The sequence below is a fragment of the Sturnus vulgaris genome, chromosome 20 (genome assembly GCF_052056855.1).
Source record: "Sturnus vulgaris isolate bStuVul1 chromosome 20, bStuVul1.hap1, whole genome shotgun sequence".
NCBI classification, from domain to species: domain Eukaryota; kingdom Metazoa; phylum Chordata; class Aves; order Passeriformes; family Sturnidae; genus Sturnus; species Sturnus vulgaris.
In genome coordinates, this window is record NC_142262.1 from 1011276 (window position 1) to 1023639 (window position 12364).

The 12364-nt window shown below is 58.9% G+C and overlaps 1 protein-coding gene across 4 annotated transcripts; it reads right to left on the reverse strand.

Annotated features, from left to right (window-relative positions):
* Nucleotides 1-152: 152 nt before the first annotated feature.
* Nucleotides 153-12109, reverse strand: CEP131 (centrosomal protein 131). 4 transcript variants are annotated; one of them, XM_088176824.1, is made up of 27 exons: nt 12026-12109; nt 10532-10724; nt 9837-9922; nt 9029-9143; nt 8803-8921; nt 8585-8698; nt 8313-8489; nt 8024-8141; nt 7157-7273; nt 6349-6517; nt 6116-6216; nt 5824-6006; nt 5294-5488; nt 5042-5179; nt 4781-4906; nt 4585-4701; nt 3686-3715; nt 3171-3273; nt 2740-2941; nt 2400-2507; nt 2177-2294; nt 1991-2065; nt 1765-1907; nt 1333-1510; nt 1104-1246; nt 455-515; nt 153-371 (listed from the first exon to the last, which is right to left on the reverse strand). In XM_088176824.1, the coding sequence occupies exons 2-27, from the start codon at nt 10700-10702 to the stop codon at nt 303-305; spliced, it is 3276 nt and encodes a 1091-aa protein (XP_088032950.1). In that variant the 5' UTR covers nt 10703-10724; nt 12026-12109; the 3' UTR covers nt 153-302. The 4 variants fall into 4 exon arrangements, with proteins under 4 accessions (XP_088032950.1, XP_088032951.1, XP_088032952.1 ...); XM_088176825.1 differs by having other exon boundaries at nt 5294-5485; nt 12026-12108; XM_088176826.1 differs by lacking the exon at nt 3686-3715.
* Between the last annotated feature and the right edge of the window lie 255 nt (nt 12110-12364).

Genomic DNA, 12364 nt, shown 5'->3' on the forward strand with positions numbered 1-12364 from the left:
CAAGGCCTAGATTGGGGTGCTGGGCACCCTAAGAGCAAAGAAAGGGTCTTTGGGACACAAGAATGGGGTTGGGAAGGTGGGAGTGGGGCACAGACCTCGAGAAGGAGCCACTCGTGCCCTGGCACTGATGTGCACAAGTATAGAAACAGCTGTTAGAAACCAGCAGAGATTTATTATCAGAACAAAACTGCCAAACATCTGAAGGCCACCAAGTGTCACAACACGGCCATGGCATTGGGACCAGGCTGTGGAGAACAAGACAAGAGGGAGGGGAGAGCCTGAGGCCAGCCCCAGCAGGACGGTCACTCCATGGCCAGCTGCCGCTGCTGCTCCAGCAGGGATTCCAGGAGGTTGGCTCTCTGCACAGCTGCCTGCCACGGAGCACAGGGGAGAGAGAGCTCACAGTGCCCAGCCACAGCCACAGCCACAGCCAGGGCAGGGAGCCCTCACTCACCTCGTACTGCTTCCGCAGGCTGCTCATGCTCTCCTCCTTCCTCAGCACTGCTGCCTTCACCCTGACAAGGACATGGGGGCTGTGCCAAACACGGGGCTGGGCCTTGCCCCCGGGCAGGTTCAGCCCCAGGAGCTCAGCCCCTCTCCCCCAGCCAAAGTTGGGTTCCAGGTGGCATCATACACTGGCAGCACCTTTATTCTATGGGTGGGTGCTGTGTAGTGTGGACTGACTCATCTACAGGAACAAAGGGACATTAGCTTCCTAAGGCTTAATTATCATTTTGTCCCAGCTGCTCTCAGCCTCTGTGCCCTGACCCTGGGGCCTGACCCTCTGGAGAAGATCATGTGGCTGCAGTCACAGGTATCATGTGTGAGCCACAGAGAGCCCCCAGGAGGTGACAGTGATCATGGCCAGAGTACAGCCAGGGAGGAAAGCACACAGAGCTGTGCTCCACTGCCACTCAGGTCAGCCCTGAGTCAGGGGAGAGGATGGCACAGAGCAGGCCAGCAGTGACAAGAAACAGGATTCAGGGTGGCTGAGCAGCAGCCAGCTTGGGCAAGACTCCTCTGCCTGGTTTACCTGGACAGGGCTGGAAGCCATTCCCAAGGATGCAGCACTGAGCTCCTGTACCACACCTGGGCTCCCTCACCTCCTGTGCACCTCCTCCAGCTCCCGGTCCTTCTCCTGCACCAGCCTGTCCAGCTCCAGGTGCTGCCGTGCCCTCAGCTCTGCCATCTCTGCCTTCAGCCGCGCGTTCTCCTCCTCCGTGCCCACCAGCCTGTCTGCAAATTCCTGCCAGATCACCTCGGTCAGGCCTCTGTGCCCCTGGCACAGCTGGGCACGGGCCAGGCAGGGCCCTGGCTCTGCTCCTCGCTCACCTTCCGGATCTCCTCCACCTCCTGCTCCTTGTGCTTCAGCAGGCCCTGCAGCCGGATGCTCTCCCCCTCCAGCTCGGCCAGCCGCCCCTTGAGCTCATTGCAGCGCTCCTGCAGCTTCCGCTCCGACCGCTCCAGCTCCTGCAGCTCCACCTCGTACTTGTCTCGGATCCTCTTGATCCTAAGGGCAGGAAGGACAGGCAGCTTGGCTCATCCCAGCCCCAGGATCAGGGATCAGGAGGGATCAGGGCACAGCAGCACGGCCCCACAAGAGATCCAGGGCTGTTTCCTCAGGTGAGATGTAAACTTTGTCCCTGTGAACTACTCCTGCCTGCACTAACACTGCTCCAGAGCTCACTGGAGAGATGCCCAGGGGACAGGAAAGGGGACCAGCCCCTGGAGGACCTGGGACTGCCTCCTCCCTTTCCCCCTCACCTGTTCTCTGCTGCCCTCTCGCACTCCTCCTTGGCCAAGGATGTGTCAGCCTCCAGGCGCTGGATCACCAGCTCAATCTCTTTGTCCCTCTCCTTCCTCATCTCCTCCCGCAGCTCCCGCTCCCGAGACAGCAGCCAGGCTTCCTGGAATGGAGACAGCAAACGAGGCCTCAAATTCCTCTCAGAGCCTATGGGTGGCACCTTTGGAGGACAGCTCTGGCCATTACCTCCTTCTTCACATAGTTGGCCTCCCAGGCCTGCTTCTCCAGCTCCAGCTGGTCCTTCAGCACCTTCAGTTCTGCCTGTGAGAAGGGAAATCATCAGCTCAGCCCTGAGCCCCTGTGCTGGCTGGAAGGGGTCTGAGGCGTGGTGGTACCAGCACCCAAAGGGCTGGAGTTGAGGGGAAACCAGACCTGGTGCTGCCTCTCCTGCTCCTCCTTCTCCTTGGCGTGCTTGTCCCGCAGTGCCCGGGTGAGGGCTGAGCTGTTGGCCTCCAGCTGCCGCCGCAGCTCCTCTGCCTCTGCTTGCTGCCTGCACAGACACAGCTCCCAGCATCCATGCCAGCCCCTTTTCCCACAGGAGTCTGGCCCCACAGCCCCATGGCTGCCCCCAGCCCCAGGCCCCCAGCCTGCTCACCTGGCTGCTTGCTGGCTCAGCCTCTCCTTCTCCTCGGCCACCTCAGCATAGAGCCGGCGCCGCTGCAGCTCCAGTGCCTGCTCCTCCTGCTCCAGCTGCTGCTCACACCTGTGGGACACAGACACTCCAGGGATGTGCCTTTGAGCACTCAGCCTCTTCCACCTTGCCCTTCACGATGCCAGACAATGTTCCCAGCTCAACAGCATCGCCCACCTGAGGCCGGTGGAGAGAAAAGGGGCTCCTCCCCGTGGAGCTGCAAATATTAAGATCCCGCCAGCAGTGCTGGGCAGCACCCCAGACCTGTGAGCCCCAGACTGGCACTGAGCCTGCAGTGACACACCTCTGCCGGGCCCGCTCCCGCTCTCGCTGGCTCTGCTCCTCCTTCTCCCTCTCCAGCAGCCCCCGCAGCTCCTGCGCCTGCCGCCCGTAGCGCTGCGCCGCCCGCTCGTCCGACTGCAGCAGCTCGGCCTCGTGCAGCAGCTTCAGCTGCCTGATGTCCTCACGGTGCTTGGCCAAGAGCTTCTGGATCTCCGGCTCCAGCCCTGGGACAGCGGGAAGGACGGGAATGGCTCAGCTTGGATCCCACCCCAATGCCCTCACCCGGCTCAAAGGGGCTCGTAAGGAGGGGGGATGAGCACAGAAGGGTTTTCTTGTCCTCTGGCATCTGCTCCACCAGAAACACAGAGCAAGCGCTGCCCACACCAAGGAGCTCTTCCCAATCTCTCCTGGACCACCCTGGCACTGTCCCTGGCTGAGGGAACCTGCTCGTACCTTTTACCGTGATTTCTTTGATCTTTTTGGTTTTCTCCTCAATCCACTTCTCCCGCCGGATTTTCTCTGTTGCACTCATGAGTTCCTTCAGTTTCTTAATCTCCTGTTTGGAAGCAAACGGGAAAACCTCAGAGAAGCAGGGAGAGAAAAGGCCTGGGAGCCGGGCTGTTGAGAAGGAAGCTGTGGAGCTGCACATGGATACATGCACAGCCCTGGCCAGGTGTGTTCCTCCAGCCCAGAGAAGTGGCCACACACTCTCCCAGTGCCTTCTCCTCTATCCCCTTGGGAAAGTGCTCACTGCCAAGACACCAGAGCACCGATGGACAGGGAAGGGGAACTGGGAAGGTCCCTGCATGCAGGGCAGCCCATCTGTCCCTGTGTGATGGTGCTTTCCTCTCCAGCCTTCCCTCTCCCTGCCATGGAAAACCCTCTGGCAGGGGCTGGAGCAGGGCTAGAGCACGTCAGGGCACGAGAGCAGAGGGCAAGGCACAAAAGAGAGCAAAGACCACATTTACCTCACAAAAGGGGCCCAAAGTGCGCCAGACCTGGGGAGAAAGAAAGGAGGGGATGGAGAGAGAAGGGGGATGGTGGGAGAGAGGCAAATCCACAGAGCCGTGTCTGTGGGAGCCACGGGCAGGACAGAGCTGGGCAGAGTCCATGGGGAAGAGGGGAGATAGTACAAGGGACAAGGACAGGGACAAGCTGAAGGACTGGCCGGGAGCCTGTGTGATTGGAGCCTGCTCCAGAACCAAGGGACTCCCATGGTCAGGCCAGGCATGAGCTCAGCTCCAAGGTCAAGGACAAGCAGGGACTGGGATGGCAGAGCTGGGATGAGCCCAGTGGTGCTGCCTTCCTGCCAGGCCTGGAACAGGGCAGGAGAAGCAAAATTCCTCCATGGCATTGGGTTTGTGCCAGCACCACACCCTGGTCACCCCCAGAGACCAGGGTGAGCTCTGCCTTCAGGGAGATCATGGAATCACAGAATGGTTTGGGTTGAAAGGGACCTTAAAGCTCACTCAGTTCCAAATCCTGCCATGGACAGGGACAGCTTCCACTACCCCAGGCTGCTCCAAGTCCTGTCCAACCTGGCCTTGGACACTTCCAGGGATGGGGTAGCCACAACTTCTCTGGGGAACCTGTGCCAGGTATGTGTGAAGGGTCTCTCCAAGAAGAGCCTGGGAGCTTACACTGTCCCTTGGTCAGTGCCATGCTCCTGGCCCTGGGCAGCAGAAGACAAGAGCCTTCTGGGGAGCCAGGATAAAGCTCTGTGGTGACAGAGATTTTACGTGCACAGGGAAGATCTCCTTGGAGTGACCAGGTCCCACCGAGGTGACAGAGACTGTACTGCCCCGGGCAGAGGCCCCATTTGAGCAAAACCAGCACACGTGTCCCCCTATGTTCCCTGTCCCCTCACCAGCTCATGCTGCTCCTGCATCTGGGCGATCTTCTGGCCATACTTCTGGTCCACTTGTTTCAGCTCTGCCACCACGGCCTCGCACTTCTCACTCAGCACCTTCTTGTCATCGAGGAGCTGGGCAAGGCGAGGAGCCAGCATCAGGCAGGAGCAGCCAGCTCAGCCTCTGCCTTCAGGAGTTGGGATGAGGGATTACCTGGTCAATGAAGGCCAGGTGCCTCTGGATAGCTGCCTCATACTGCTCCCTCTGCAGCCTGAGCTGGTGGCCGAGCTCCTTCTCGGTCTGTTTGATGTGTCGGTCAGTCAGTTCCCGCTGCTGAGTCTGTGGGGAGCAGGGGTCAAATGATGATCTTTAAGGTCCCCTCCAACCCAAACAATTCCATGATTCTGTAAAACCAAGAGATAGTCCTGATCATGAGCTTCATAGCCCCAAGAACCACATGTGAAGCTGACACACCAGAGCAGTCTGCAGCAGGCTGATGGCTCTCTTCTTCTCCTCCACTTCCAGCTTCAGCTTCATCATGGAGTTTGTCACCTCCGTGGCAACAGCTGACACCTGCTCCACGTGAGCCAGCTCCTCTTCCAAAAGGAAGCCCTGCCACAGCAGAAAAAACGTGATGAAAAGGTGGTGGAACCACCTGGAATGAGGACAGGGAGACAGGGGATGATTCCCACCAGGAATGGATTCCCACACGCCAGAGGGACTCACCTCGCGCTGCGTGGCTGAGGCAGCAGACCTGGGCCTCTCCTGCTCTGACTTCTCCATCTCATCCAGGAAACTGATGATGCTTTGGAGCTTGGCCTCTGAGAGCAGAGCCCCATCCTCAGGGACCCCTGGTGGGTGGTTCAGCTTCCCAAACTTCTCCAAGTTATCAGCAGTCAGGGAGTTGGAGCTGGGCTCCTGCTGGGAAATCACCGTGGTGAATGAGGGGAGGAAGGCTCGGGAGGAGAGGTGCTGGCTTTTCTCCATCACTGCACCCCAGTAACCAGCCTGATCCTCGGGATAAACCCTCTCCCACCACCAGCTGTTGCACGGGTTACTGTTCCTTGCAAATGTCCAAGCCCTCAGTGCACCAAACAATTCCTCTACCACCTCCAAACTCCTCCACCTCCTCCTCCAAATTCCTCCATCACCCACTCCAAGCTCCTCCACCACCTTCCCTAGCAGTGCCCAGCTGTTTCTCACCAGGCAGCCATCACTGTCCAAGGATGGACACAGCAGTCTCATCCCCAGCTCACCCTGTCCATCCAGGCATATTTGTCTTTCTTGAGGAGCTTGGGTGGGGGCAGCAGCTCTGGCTCCTCTTCCAGCAGCCGGAGTGTGTCCAGCAGCTCGTTGAGCGTGACCTTGGATGGAGCCCTGCTGCCAGCAGTCACTGCTGTCTCCAGGTCCTCATTACCTGTCTCCCTGGTGCTCACATCCTAAGGGAGAAAATGAGAGAATGAGTTTTCTGGGTCTCCCCAGAAGCCAGCAAAGGCTCTGATGTTGTGCTGGCAGAGCAGGGCCCCCAGGAGGCACAGCCAGACCCACCTGCAGTTTGTCCTCTGAGCCGAGGTCCTGTGAGGGCACAGAGCCAAGAGCTCCCAGGCTGTTTCCTTCAGGCTCCCCGGCTGCCAGGGGGGAATTGGCCTCTGCAGGAACCAGACTGTTCTCAGGCACTCACCACAGCCAGCCCCTGGGAAGCAGCTCCTCAGAGCAAACAGCTCCTTGAGCCCTCCTTCCTCTCACTCCCAAAGCTTTGGGGACACGCCAGAGGGACTCACCGGCGTTGTTGGCTTTGGTGAGGCTGCCAGCCGGGCTGACATTCCTGGCTGAGGCAGGTTTGGCACCAGGCTTCTTCTTGGGCACCCTCCTGCTCTCCTTCACCAGCACCAGCTCTTCTGGTGAGTGTTTTGTCTCCGAGGCCTTTTGGGCCCTTTTCTGCTGCAACTCCTGTGGGGACAGAGGAGCCATCGATGTCCTGAAGTTTTGGGATGGCACAAGCCTGTGTTTGCAAGGCTGTGGCAGCGTTTTTGCATCCTCCAGCTGCTCACTGATGTGTCTCCCCCAACCCCTCCCAGATGGAACATGATTCCAATTAGGGCAAAGAAAATTTGGGGTTTAAAACATTCCCAGCTTTACTGCCAACTCCTGCAGCCTGTGCCAACCCCATCTGCACCACCAGCTGCAAGAGCAGGGTGACAATGGACGTGCTGCTTCCTGCCAAGGGACATGGAGCAGTACTCGGCCCTCTCTGGAGGGCCCTGCTCCTGAGAAGGATCCCATTCCCATACACATCTTTGGCCATTCCACAGAGCTTGGAGTCTCCCTGTCTCAACATGGTCACCATTTTCCTGAGAACTACACAGAAACCAGCAGTGTCTTCACAAGCTCAGAAGGAGCTGCCAAGGCTTGGCAGGAGCACAGCAGGAAACTGCTCCGTGGCACCTCCATCTCCGGAGGGAGCACTCCATTTCCAAGGCTGGCTCTGATCCTGCCCTGTGCCAAGGCTCTGGAGATGCAGAGAGGCCTCTGCTGCCTCGCTGGATGATGCCAACAAATGGTGTCACACAGGCCTGGCCCTGGCCCTACCTGGATGGCAGCGTGCCGGGCCAGCCGTGCCTTCTCCTCTCGGATCTTCCGGCGTTCCTCGTCCTTCCTCTCCTGCAAATCCAGGATATTCCCCTCCTCCATCCGCTGCTGCCTTTCCTTTCAGAGAGGAGGGTCAAAAATGTTACTGAGAGTTCTCCAGCACCCAGCACTGAGAAGTGTGAGGGGCACCCACACCTGGGTCACCCCAAATGCAGGCTTTCCATCCTCCCCTCTGTGCAGGTGAAGAGCCCTTGGCACAGCTCCACCTTGGAGCAGCTCATTTTCTTCAGATCCTCAATGCAATTATTATTATTATTATATCATCATCTGGGTCTGCAACCATCGAGGAGACAAGGCTTAAAAATAGACTCACACGCAAGAGCAACGGAGCTTTTCATTACTGGGATAAATAATTGAACACAAAGAAACACAAATAGCTGCGAAACCTCGTCACTCTAACAAGCCACCTCATTAGGGATTCGTTAGATAAGCTGAGATGGGGCATCCCTTCTCTGGCCACCAGTGTGGCCCTGACAATGGCAATTCAGGGAGACCTGTGCTGCTACTGCCAGTGTCTGATTGCTCCCAGTCAGGGGGCTGGGGGAACTGGAGCTGTGTGGTGCTGAACCTTTGGGTCTCAGCTGCTGCTGGAACTCAACCCAGGCTAATCCCTGGACACAGCCAGCACAGCTCTGAGGGAACAGGACCCTCCCCAGCTCTCTGGACCATGGGAGGCTGCTGAACGCAAAGTCAGAGCCCCCTCAACTCTCACAGCCCAGGTCTGGGGACTAAAGGGACTCCAATTGCGTGGCCAGTGGGACACGGGTGTTGGGTGGCCTGGGCTACAGAGCAGGGGACAGGACCAACCTCCCTCTTGGCAGCCATCAGGCGCCCCAGAGCCGCAGCCGCCGTCCTGTGCCGCTGTGAGTGGCGCCGGTACCAGCGCTGGATGGTGACAGCAGCCAGGTTCACCTGCTGGATGAACCTGTGGGCACAGCGAGGGAGGGTCAGCACAGCTCACACTGTGGCTTCCCCACAGCACCAGGAGAGTGCACTAAGAGTGGCCTTTCCCCAGCGTGAAATCCCACAGGACAAGAACGATCTGCCCTGGAGCTCCTCACACCTCCTGGCACTGCCCTCCTGCCCCTTCCCTCACCTCTCGGCCTCCTCCTCGGTCACCTCCCTCCTCCGGGGAACGCTGCTGCTGCTGCTGCTGCTACTGCTGCTGTTGTTGTTGCGGGTCATGATGTTGTTGCTGGAGAAATTCTTCTGAGACTTCACGAAGCTGCTGCTGCCTTCCCCGTCCTCGTTCGAGGTCGCTTTGACGACATTGCTGGGACACAAGACGAAGCCACTCAGCCCTGTTCTGTGCCACACACAACCCTGGGGCCAGCCCAGCTGCAGAGCCAGGACATCCCCCACACTCACTTGAGGGAACTGGGAGCCTGGTTGGAGCTCTTGGGAGCAGGGCCCTTCTCAGCAGTGGAGTAGTTGTTGTGCACCATGGTGGTGACACAGTTGCCCATTGCGCCCTTGTTGCTCCTTGTGTGGAGAGAACAGGAGCGTCAGGAACAGCACCATCCCCCCTCTGGGTGTTTTCTCCCTGCAGTTCTGCCCACTCCCCTCCTCAGGACCCTTTGTCCCACCTGTTGTTGGCAGTGAAGTTGGCAGCCAGGAGCACGGTGGCTTCCTTCCTCCTCATGCCCGCAGGCAGCTCGAGGCTGTGGGAGCCAGAGAGGCCTGGGAATGCCCGGGGCTGGTCATCCTGCCATGGAGACAGCAGGGATAAGGGTACTAAACCCACCTGGGCAAACACCAGCAGAAGCACAGAGCCGACCTGGCCCACCCACTCCCAGAGCCTGCTGTCCTCACCAAGATATTCCATGTGGTTTTCTTTTCCGGGGAGGTTTTGCTCAGAGTTGCCAGTTTCTTCCTTCCTCCTGGATCGCCCTCAAAGAAGGCCAGGAAGTCTGCTGTCTGCTCCGAGCTTTATCCAGACCCAGGGAAGGCAGAGAGGAGAGAACAGGGGTTCTGGGATAACTCCAGCCACGGACACACTCTGGCTATGCAGGGCATTTAGATACTCCAGTGTGACACAGAGGAGAAAGGGGCTGGAGAATCGTTACATGGCCACAAAATCCACAAATGACTCGTTTTTACACAGATGGTAAAACTGTGGTGGTGTGTAGTGATAGGGATGGGCACAGACCAACAGGAGAATGGAAAATCCCAACTCAGAAGGCACTGGGAACAGAGAACTTTTGTCTCCTCACACAGCCCAGTTATGGCCTGGAGGGTCCATGAGGGCTGTTGGAATCAAATGGAATGTTTTTTGTCACAGCCACAGAAATACACTCCCTTTCCCCAAATAGAAATTCTTCCCTGTGATGGTAGTGAGGCCTTGGCACAAGTTGCTCACAGAAGCTGGGCACTACCCTGACAGAGAAGTCAGGCTGTTCTGTGATCCTATGAAACCCTAAACATTTCCTCCTCAAAAAAATAACCAAAGCGCCAGACCTTGGTTTTCCGTGGCCAGGTTTTAACTCCTGATGTGCATGACAGAGCTCAGGGTATTTTGGAAAGGCTCCTGTTCCCACACAGAGAGGTTGGACACATGGGTGGGGTGTCCCCCAGTGCCACCCACAGGACAGATGGACACAGTCTGTGGCTGGAGCTGTACCTGTGTGAGCTGTTCACCCGCTGGTTCACCTGGGTGGTGCTGTTGGACCTGCGCAGGTTGTTCATGGCCCGGGATCCCGCATCTTCCTGTGGAGAGCAGGGATAAATTCAGCAGCCACGTTCAGGAAGAGCACAGGCAGGCTCCCCCCACCCTCTCACCCAGTGGGACACGGAGTTTCCACCACCCCAGGGCTGCCAAGCTCTCCTTGAGGCAGCAAGCAATGACACCTCAGTCGGGCACTGCTGAGCCAGCAGGAACACGTTCCTTAGCACAAGCTCCAGGGAACAAGGGCGTGGGAATGCTGCCAAAGGATTACTCAGCATGGAGCACAGACTGTCTGCTGGATCCTGACAGAACCCAGCAAGCACCTGGGGCTCATTCCCTCTGTGGAACCCCCACTCAGGAGCCCCCAGTGCAGCAGGAACAGGAGCAGGCTGGGCCTGACATCCCAGCAGGGAAATCGGGACTTGCCAGGTGGAAATTAGTGCAGGGAGGTGAAGGGCAAGATGGGAAAAGATGGAATCCTGATGCTCCCTACTTCTGCACCGAGCAGAGAGTCACCAGCAGTGCTAGAACAAAGCCGAGCTGGTGCTGGGGGAACCACATCGAGAGGGACATGGGCGTGCCTGGAGCCATCCCATATGCCAGGCATGAGCTCCCTGCCCTGGCACAGGAAAGGGAAGGACAGGGCTCACCGGGGCGTTCCTCTTGGCTTTGCTGTCGGCAGCCACGGACACGGAGCGTGCCATGAGCTTGGCAGGAGAGGCACTGCCGGGGCGCCGCGACACCGGCGCCGGGAGCCCCGTCAGGATCAGGTCTGCGACATCAGAGCTCTGGACGGAGCAGCAGCTCCGGGTGCTCTTCATGATGGAGCAGGAGGAAGGAGCCCTGGAAGCACAGCACAGAGAGGGGAAGGCATGGAGCATCGAGCCTCAGAACCAGGTGAGCACCGGCACACAGAGCTGGAACTGCTGCCCAAATGGACAAAACACCTTCCTCCAAATTGCCACGTGGCAAATAACCCACACACAGCCCAGGTGAACTCCCCCATGAGCTGCTGTCACATTTATGGGATTCCAGCAGAAGACTAAAGGGAGGGAAAAGCCCTGCTCCCCATCCCAGGTTCCTTCACTCCACACAGCCCATGGCTGCCAGAGGATCACACGGGCCCAGAACGGCCCCATCTGTACAGGCTGGAGGTTCAGCTCACTCCACAACCCACATAAGGCTGAGATGCCGAAGAACCACCTGAGCAGCTCCCAAAGGATCCTCTCCTGCCAAGCTCCCAGTCCCTGCCAAGAGTTTGTTCAGAAGTGTCCATGCCCTCTCGGGAGGCACAGGAAAAGCTGGGACCCCTCCCAGCTTGGGGCAGCACATTCCCACCTCTTCCCCTCTGCATTCTGCCAGCCCCAGTGCTGATCCACGAAAACACCAGATCACTTTATTTCTTTATTACCCACACTGTCCCTAAACTCCCTCCCCTAGCAGACCTGGCTTCCCCTCTCAGGGCTCCACCACAGCCCTTGGCAATGCCTCTGGCTCCACAGCCTGGGGAAACAAACGGCTCTCATGGAAACCGCCCGGCAGGAACACAGGCTCAGGAGCCCAGGCCCAGCACGGCACCTTGAGCCCCAGCCTCCCAAATCCCTGAAGCTCAGACTCCCTAGCTTTGAAGCCCCAGGCCCCTCATGGCCCCAAGCCCCCTTATGACACAGAGATAAGCCCCGGCCTGAAGCTCCCAAATCCCGGAGCCCCTCAGGATGATCCAGCTGCCACACCTATGCCTCTAAGCCCCCAAAATCCAGATCCCCCCAAATTCCCCCACTCCCAAGGCTCAGGACCCCAGCCACAGGTCCAAGCCCAAGCTCCCAGTTCCCAGCTGGCCCCAGGACCTCCATCCCCGGGTCTCAAGCCCCTCAAGTCCCAGACCCCCACCAAGAGCCACAAGGTACCCAACTCCAAGCTCCCATGGCCCAGACCCCTCCCCAGGACCCCCAGAAAACCCAGCCCCAAGCCTCCCATGACTCCAGCCCATATCCCCAGGCCCAGAGCCCCTCATGACCCAGACACTTCCAGGACCCCCCAACTCCCAATCCCCGCAGACCTCCAGCCCAGACCCCAAACCCTCCAAGCCTCCTCAAGCCTTCAGACCCCAACCTCTCACGCCCACGGTAATGAGCCCCACGCACCCACACGCGGGTGAGATGCCGAAAGCGAGGCCCTGACCCTGTCCCCGCTGCCCCTGGAACTCCCTTGGCTCCCCTGGACCCCCCTCAGCCGCCATTAAACGCCCCCATCCCCTCACCTACGGCCGCGCTCCGGCCACAGCCATTGGGCGGGGCTGGCGGCGAGCGGCCAATGGGAAGGGAGGAAAGGGCGGGGGGAGAGACGCGATTGGCTGAGGCGGAGGGAGGGGGCGGGAGTAAGGAGGGATGGAGAGGGAGGCGTGGACTGCTGTGGGGGCGGTGCTTATCGGAAGCAAACCAATGAGAGGAGAGTATGGGATGGGCGTGGCTCTGCGGGGCGAG